The sequence below is a fragment of the Nicotiana tomentosiformis genome, chromosome 8 (genome assembly GCF_000390325.3).
Source record: "Nicotiana tomentosiformis chromosome 8, ASM39032v3, whole genome shotgun sequence".
NCBI lineage: Eukaryota > Viridiplantae > Streptophyta > Magnoliopsida > Solanales > Solanaceae > Nicotiana > Nicotiana tomentosiformis.
This window is the reverse complement of record NC_090819.1, coordinates 110629967-110638743: the sequence shown is the minus strand read 5'-3', so window position 1 is coordinate 110638743 and position 8777 is coordinate 110629967. Positions and strand designations below refer to the sequence as shown.

Below are 8777 nucleotides of genomic sequence, written 5' to 3'. Positions count from 1 at the left end.
ATAACTAATAAAATCGAAAAATTCAATTTCTGAAATTGAATCTTCGAACGACCTTTAATGGTGAGTCTAAAAAAAATAATTCTTTTACGTAGTATTTTTTTCCTCTCATCTAAATAGTGGTTATCAACTTTGAACCTGGAAGGAGAATTGAAGAATAAATATAATGGTAGAGAAATTTTGGGGTGCAAAGTCGTGATACTGAGAGAATAAGAACGAAGAAAAGAAAAAAAAAATTAAATGAGGTAGGTTAACTAGTGAAAAGTAATTTTCAGATTATGTACAACTTTGACCATATCAGGTAAGGACTTCAAACGTGAGTCATTTTCTGATGGGCCGTTGGGCCAAGTGACAAGTGGCTTAAACAACTACTAATATTTATTAAAATAATATGATATACTTATTAAATTATATTTTATGTATAATATTAATTCTAACACTAGTACCTCATTATTAATAATGTTAATTTCTATGGAGAAAGTATTATTTTTCGACACAAAATCTTTGAGTACCTCATTAGTGTTAATTTTTGTTCGGAATATGTAGTTTTTCTTTTTCTTCCAAACAAACAAATACTCACAATATTGAAAAAAATTTCCCACCGAGGGTTACGACGAAGAGAACTGTCTTCGCCGCCGCCGGTAACTCCATAATCAACGGTAGGTTCCCGGGCTTTTGCCTTTCGATTACACAACACCTCCACCGCCGGTAACTCTATTTTTTTGCGAATACTCATTAGTTAAATTTTTGTTCCGATCAATCCAAGAGGTTTATACCTAAATTCCACCGGTTTAGTCTCTTTAGTTCTTTATCTTATGCAATAATTCTATTTAATCGGTCCAAATACAGCGGAACTGATACATATAATTTATACTCCCTCCATCCCGATTTATTTATGTAGACTTTTGAAACTTGTGTTCTAAAATGAGCCATAAATATTTGTGTGGCTATAAATTATTTTATTAAGGGTAAACGAAGCATTTTAAAGTTAAATTGTTATTAAATATGAAAATGTATTGTTCTTTTTGGGACCGACTAAAAAGGAAAAAGTATCACATAAATTGGAACAGAGGGAGTAGTTGATTGGTTGATCATATTTCTATCTATTAGATTCTTACATAAAATCATCTGTATTGTATTTGTAATGTGTTTGTGTGGGATTGCAACTATGTTTAGTTTTGAAGTTATAGAGAGGGAAATCAAGTTGCAGACAAACTTGCATTCATCAGTCACTCTATCCCTCATTCCCAACTGTTTCGAGTGTTTTCTGACCTTCCTCCTCAAATCAAGGGCCTCATGAACATGGATAGATGGGAATTGCCGGTATTTCGAAGGACTAGACTAAACAGAACATCCATTACCTTTGATCCTCCTTGACCATGCAGTCTTTAACAGTAGGGATAGACTTCATGGTAGTACTTTTTTTGAATAGGTTGGATCTACTTCTTCCAAGCACATAACTTGTGTAATGTTTCTCATATGTATTTACTTCTCATTTGTAAAAGTTGGCATCTGCTGTCATACAAGGGTGATCTAGGGAGTTAGCTAGGTTATCTATACTCCCTCAGCTCAATGTATCTTTGTTGGAGATGAATAAAATGCGCAGTTTATTTATAAAAAAATAAAATAAAAAAATGGAGATTTCAATGATTGGAATTATATAATTGCACATGTGAAAGCAAAATTCTTTGTTTGCGAGAAGGACTTTGTAGCTAATGGGGTAGTGAATTGGCTTCTCTCCTTTTTTTGATAACTCTGATGTTTGTGTCAGCTTGATCGCACATTGACTATTTTACCAGGCTCATGCATTCTCCAGTACAGTTACCGATAACTCTACCCATAAAAGCTTAGGCAGACGGAAAGAAATCACAAATCTTTTTGTCATTGCTATGCTTCGAACTCTGTCTCCCATGGTTTTCATTCTAGTTTCATCGGCTACTAGAACACACCCTTGGATGTTGAATTGGCCTCTCCTTTTAAAAAGGGTCTCTTTGCAATTGTTCTCATACTAATATGGTGGCACCTGTTGATTCTTCTGTTAGCAAGACGAAAAAAATTGTTTTTCTTGTTCTTACTTCTTAGGCGACCAAATCTAGTATTACAGACCATCCTTACATGCATAGACTGCTCGCTTTCTTCCCCCGTTCTTATCTTTTCACTTGCTTGCAATCATTGTTTTCAGTTGTATGGAAAATGGTTTCTCGTAAAGAACATAAAAATAAAGATATACAATAGTTTCTTGAATCTGGGAAGAAGAACTAAATTACGAAATGAGGTGGATTTGTACAAATTGCTGATATAGGTGCGATCAACCTAGAATGGGACGAGGTGAAAAATTGCTTAGAGATCCTTGATATGGGTAACTGCAGTTAACTATGAACCAGCATTGGACCTGTCAGTGACTTCTTCCTTCCATTGTGTCCTAGTTGTTTTTCAATAACATTTTCTGTTCAGTCAGCCCGCATCAATACTAAAAGCGTCTTATTCGTTGTGTGTGACATAGATATTTTGTTGCAAACTGTAAGATTTACTAAAATTTTGCTTATTTCTTTTTTGTTAATTTGGATGATGAAGTTTTATGTAAACTAGAAACCAGTCTAGTTGTCTCAATTTGATTTGCATGTTACTCTGCAAGTCTAAAATTTAACCATTTGGAATTGGTATATGCAACCAATATGATACTTGATATTACTGTGGTACATGTGCAAAGCAGGATTGGCTTTACTGTTGTACAAGATCTGTACCTGAAGTTTGTTACTTTATCCTAGGAATTTGTTTTTGTGTTGATTAATAATACATTCCCACTTAACAAGCTGTCCTTAATGCTACAGATGGATTCTGAAGCTAATGAAATGCAACACAAGCAAGAACGCTTGAGAACAAGGTGGACACCCTCCCTGGACAAGGTCTTTGCTGACCTTGTTGTTGAGCAGATTAAGCTGGGGAACCGGCCGAACAATGTATTTGATAAGAAAACATGGAATTACATACGTGATGAATTCAATAGACAGACCAATCTTAATTTCAATAATAACCAGCTAAGAAAGCACCTTGATGTGTTGCGTACTCGTTACTGTAACCTTAAATCTGCTTCTGATCAAAATGATGCTTTGGACGATTCTTGCTACATTGGTTTTGACCTTTGGGAAGACATTGGGGTATTTCTCTCTCTTTTTTTGTATATTTGCTTGTATTTTCACACACACACACCCTCGCCCCACAGTTTCCTAACAGTTCAATGGAAACAGGCTCAGCCGAAGCCTGAATCAAGCAAACCCAAGGAGTGCCCTATCTATGAGCAGCTGTGCACAATATTTGCTGACTCGGGTGCCGTTGGGAAGTATGCCCAATCTAGTCACTATGAAGGGCTGGACAAATCTGCTGGGCTAGATAGCTCATTTAAAGAAACTAGCAACTTGGCTCCTGTAAATCCTTCATCGCCAACACCTTTACACAGCGCTGCTACTTCACAACAAACTACAACAAGGAATGTAGCTTGTAAAAAGAGGAAGTGTTCATCAGATATAGTTCCTGCTTCTGACCAGAGCTGTGGGGATAAAGAGATAATTGATTCTATGGCAGAAGCGATGCGGGAGATGATTGCTGCTTCAAAGTTGCAGACAGTTGTTATGCCTCAAGTTGATGGAAGATTTTCAATCCTTAAATGTGTCAAAGCGTTGGATGAGATAGAAGGCATTCCAGACCATCTTTATTATGCAGCTTTGGATCTATTCGACAATCCCAGTCTAAGGGAGATGTTTGTTTCTCTTAACAGCAGCAGCATACGACTGACATGGTTGCAGGGAAAATGTGCTAATCTTGCTTCATTTATCTAGCATTGACGCCTTGGTTTACAAGTTTAGTGGCAGATACCCATTTTAACTAGCAAAGATTTTAGTGGAAAATGGATATATAAATTCCTATAGCATGCTTGTAATTACCAGCACGGGACGAGTAAATACATTGTAGTTAAGTTAGCAGGCATACATTTGGGGTTGTGGTCAAGGCATTGGTGGTAATGGCTACGGAAACCAAGGCTTTACATGTTCGTAATGCCACTAAGCAAGTTAGCCATTCTATTTTCTCTTGTAAGGAATGTTTTGAATGGAAGCTTTTTGTACTTTTGAATGAGATGTTGCAGCTACATTTTTCATGCATTACAAAGGGGGCATGCTTTAAACTCCTTTCTTCTGTTTTTAACAAAGATCTTATTTCTCTCACTTTGTCTTTGTTGCTATGGCAGTGGTATTGCAAGAATGCCTCATTAAGAAAGTAATTATTTTAGGAAACTCATTCTAGACTGTATTATCCGATTAATGCCTTAAGGACTAAGGGGATAATAAAGGTTCATGCTTTTAAGGAATGAAATAAACGATTTTGCCTGCAATGGGAAAGAAGATAGTAGCAGATGTGGAAATCAGAAGATTGCAGTAGAGGCTTGAACGATATAATTTGTTCAAATCCTGTGTAAAGACACTTGGACAGCGTTGTCTTTGGTGGCTTAGCTAGAAATCATGACTCGTGAGTATACCAAAATTATGGGTTGAATGATAGAGAAAGGTACAAGGAAATGTGAGCATTATTGAGAAAAGAATCAGATAGGATAAAACCTTCAAAGTTTTGTGATTAGCAATAACGAACAACCCTAACCACTTGTTCTAAAGTTTTCGAGTTTGAAATTTGTCAGCAGATGGTCTGCTCTGCTTATTTTCGTTGATAAAATCAAAGGTCACCAACATTGCAGCAAAAGATACCTTATTTTGAACTGGTGCAATAATCACATTTGAATGCTAATAAACATGCAAATTTTGCTCTACAATGTGGATTCAAATTCAAAAAAGGTGTAGCATTTTCTGCAGATTATTCGACTAATGCTTCTTTTGCAATTATTATTTTGACTATTACAGAGAAGTAGCGCCACTAATAAACATTTCTGTGAATTCATGAATGACCAGAAGCATCCACAGGCCACAGTTACATCTTATTCAATAACAGGCATTACTGCTACTTCTCATCTTCTTACACATAAAAAGTCATATAAACAGCGCCTTATAGAGTTGCAGGAGTGTCTGTTAATGGCACCATAGGGACATTAAACGTTGTAATATGGTGCAGAACAAGTACTCCAATTTGAAACAAGCCTATCTGATGTTCCAGGCAAGTTTCGGACGTTAACTTCAAGAGGCAGCATCCTGTATTCGATATTTAGCTCCCGGAAAATATTGATCATTCCATCGATCAATGAGGATCTTCTAGTCCACCTCTGCGTCATATCTTGATGGTTCATTTTGTGCCGCGGCCAAACTGTCATTACTAATCTGTTCATATCTTGTACATCCTTCACAAAAATTACTGGCTTTGAGTACCAATACTTATCATGACTTTCTATATACCTGTTTCAAGAAGCCAAAGAAACAATGAGTCAGATAGCAATGTAGTTCAGTCCTTTAGCCAGTGGCGAATTCTGGATTTAGAGTTAAATGGTTTTGCTCTTCTATGTGCCAAGTTGTTTAAAAAGGGCAGTCCGGTGCACTAAGCTCCTGCTATGCGCCGGGTTCAGGGAAGAGGCTGTTTCCACGGCTCGAACCCGTGACCTCCTGGTCACATGACAGCAACTTTATCAGTTACGCCACGGCTCGAACCTGTTGTTTAACACATATATATAGACCGAGCTAAACGCAATGGGTTCTGTCAAACTCGCTGAGATCCGCCACAGCCTTGAGCTATAGAAAGTAGCAAAACACATGAAATTTATCCACATACCTCTTTATCTTTTCCTTCATAGTGATAATCTTGTCCCAGGGAGTAGAAATGTGAATAGAGAACTCAATTTGATCTGCCATATCACCACTGCGGTTATAATTACCAATGGCCTTAGTAGCTAAAATGTAGTTAGGGTATGTAACCTTTTGGAAGTCATATCTCTCAAATACAGTTGTTAGAATATTCACCTCCTCTACAACCATCTGTATTGAAACATGCATAAATGAGCAGGTAGAAAAATGAAAAACATGGGGCAGTAAAAATGATGCTTGCCTGCACTCCATCTACTTCACAACGATCACCCACGTCGAATGGGTGCATTATAAACAGAAATATGATTGCCTCAAATACTGTCCTGCAGGTGTTTCCGAAGATGAATCCCATCACGAGCAGCTGGGAGCTTACAAGCACGAGAAGATGACTTATTTGAATCTCAAAAAGGAAAAGCCAGAGTATCAAAATGAGCAAGGACACAAGTACGTTCATCAAACGATGAAGTTCCTCCACTGCTGTTTTTGCATCATTTAGAGAACATAGAATATATCTCCTTTCCTTGAATGCCTCAACCTTAAAATGGAAAACATTAAGGATATTGGCATGATTACAGCAGTAAAACAACTCTAGTGTAAAACTAATAGGAACATATGTATAATCAGTTTTCAACTTGACCTCATGGTAAAACTAGAACTCACCATCCAATCGATGAAATATTGTTGATCGATACGTGCTTCTTCTTCTCTTCCTTCAAATAGATCAATGCTCTTCAAAGCTTTTTCTTGTGCCACAAAGCGTTTCAAATCCTCCAGTCCAATACACCTTTTTGACATGGAAACTTCAGTGAACAAAGTCTTACTCCCTCCGGTTCATAATAAGTGACTTTTTTATCTTTCACATATCCATTAAAAAAATACAACTCCAAGAAAAAATAAGTATTGCGACTAAAATACCCTTAATAATTTGCATCAGCAGTTATAGTAGCACTTACCATAACTTTATTATACTCCAACTTTCGGTGGCACTTATCGAAGCAACATATAAACCTCTCAAATTCACTCCTTCATTTATAAGACTCTTGATTAGCCTCGAAGAAACCATAAGTGAGCCTCATAAATCTAATTATATTAGTGGCAATCAGCTTGAGAAGGTGATAAAAATGTGAGGAAGTTATTCTCACGTCATAGTGCACATCAATTGTTGAACATATTTAATGTTATCATAAAAAATTGGAGTAAATTAAAAGACCTTCTACGGATAAGTAAATAAGGGTAAATTTGAAAAAATAAAGTGAATTCCTTCTTGATCACGTAAAAGGACACTTATTTCGGACCAAAATAAAAAGGTAAAAAGTCACTTATTATAGACCAGAGGGACTAACAGCTAAACAATACTTGCTCCGGTTTACACCATCAGGCTTGAAAGGTATGTAGAGTACAAAAAGCTTAACTATTCTAGTTCTTGTATCATGTAAGCATGTAGCAAGTTCTAATATAAATAATCTTACAACAGAGAAATAAAGCATATTGCACTAGGAGAACAGTTGAGCTTAATCAAACAAATTAAAAGTTATAAAGTGTGTAAAACTTACTCAGATCCCTTAGCGACTTTCTTGAATATCTTCCGAGCTAGCTTTCTAGCATTGCGACAAGATGATTCCTCATCCTCTTCATCACTTAAATCAGAAAAATCTTCGTCCATAGTTGAAAGAGTTGGGATAAGCCCTCCTTGAACTAGCCTCTTTACACTCTTCTTTCCCAAGTTAGACATATACATTCTAGTCCATTTTTGTAAACAATTATTCGAGCGTTTCTGGCTCTTTTTTCCAGCAAATCCCCATGAAAAGTAAGTAGTACTACTAATATTCTTGGCCTCTGTTACATTCCTCATCTCACCCTTTTCACCATTTAGGGAGTCTGATAAGCTTTTTATCACATATTGTTTGACAAGATACTGTGTGATTCTTTTGAAAAACTTCTTATTGTGAAATGATGAAGCAAGAATCTTAACAATAATTACCTTCATAAACCAGACCAAGGTAGCCACCAATATGCAGAGCAGACTTTTCGTCAGATAACGTAATACTTTGCTTTTCCTCTCGTAAGCCATCTTTTCTACTACCAAGAAATGCCAAGCAATCACGATTAGAACTACCCACAGGCAATTCTGAAAAGCCTTTTTGAGTCCATACACAAAGTAAAGAACCCTCAGCCTCTGTAAAAAACCACGTTCGATACAGAAAACTATAGCTCGTACACCCCAACCGCAGAGTAAATGGCCTGATATGATCACTGATAAGAAAATTTCCCACTTCCACAATGGAAGATCCCATAGTTTTAGTTCCTTCAGTTTAGAAACTGAGAAGGTACAGGCTAATGCCATCAGAGTCAACACGAGACTCACCAATTGCAGAGCTGTCCACAAACTTAACTTCTTAGATGTGGATTCCTCAAAAAAGTCTTCATCTATGAACCAATCTTCATCTTTCTCTCTGCTGCTAACTTTTCCCAATTGTTTATACTCCCACACTATGTCTTCAAGCCTGGACTTCTTACTTTTAACGAGCAGCTTTGAGTTTCGTCGAGATGTCCCTTTCTTACGGACCTCGGACATATCTGCCCTTGGTGTGCACTCTATGCCCGTCTTTGAGTTGGACAAGTATGAATCACGCTCATATTTAGGTTCAGCGCCAAGTTCAACAACCACTTCGTCAGGGTTATGGACGCTTGCACCAGTTGTTCCTTTCATTTCATATAAGGAAGTTGATCAAATGAGTAGGCCTTCATATGTGTGCTTTGAGTAGGATAACTTAAATAAGGACACGTTTTATTAACCATAGTTAGCACTTAAAAGAATCTCATCATCTGTCTTGAAAAGCATCTTTTCCACCTAAAAGGCTGGGAACAGTGAGAGTGAAGTGGAATTTTATTTTGAAATAAGTACTTATCTTGATGATGTTCATATCCATTTTCATTGAACGTCACAAGTTATCCTGGGATACAGCTGCTAAGGAATAAAACCAG

At 36.9% G+C, this 8777-nt stretch overlaps 2 protein-coding genes across 4 annotated transcripts; one reads left to right on the top strand and one right to left on the bottom strand.

The window, feature by feature from the left end:
* The first annotated feature begins 479 nt into the window (after nucleotides 1–479).
* On the top strand, nucleotides 480–4125 carry LOC104114305 (L10-interacting MYB domain-containing protein-like). 3 transcript variants are annotated; one of them, XM_009624713.4, is made up of 3 exons: nucleotides 480–656; nucleotides 2829–3155; nucleotides 3246–4125. In XM_009624713.4, the coding sequence occupies exons 2-3, from the start codon at nucleotides 2829–2831 to the stop codon at nucleotides 3831–3833; spliced, it is 915 nt and encodes a 304-aa protein (XP_009623008.1). In that variant the 5' UTR covers nucleotides 480–656; the 3' UTR covers nucleotides 3834–4125. The 3 variants fall into 3 exon arrangements, with proteins under 3 accessions (XP_009623008.1, XP_009623009.1, XP_018632526.1); XM_009624714.4 differs by having other exon boundaries at nucleotides 548–705; XM_018777010.3 differs by having other exon boundaries at nucleotides 551–765.
* A 678-nt stretch (nucleotides 4126–4803) lies between these two features.
* On the bottom strand, nucleotides 4804–8577 carry LOC104114304 (mechanosensitive ion channel protein 6-like). The gene is made up of 5 exons (XM_009624712.4): nucleotides 7346–8577; nucleotides 6453–6576; nucleotides 6034–6327; nucleotides 5761–5963; nucleotides 4804–5390 (listed from the first exon to the last, which is right to left on the bottom strand). The coding sequence occupies exons 1-5, from the start codon at nucleotides 8500–8502 to the stop codon at nucleotides 5090–5092; spliced, it is 2079 nt and encodes a 692-aa protein (XP_009623007.1). The 5' UTR covers nucleotides 8503–8577; the 3' UTR covers nucleotides 4804–5089.
* Nucleotides 8578–8777: the final 200 nt, after the last annotated feature.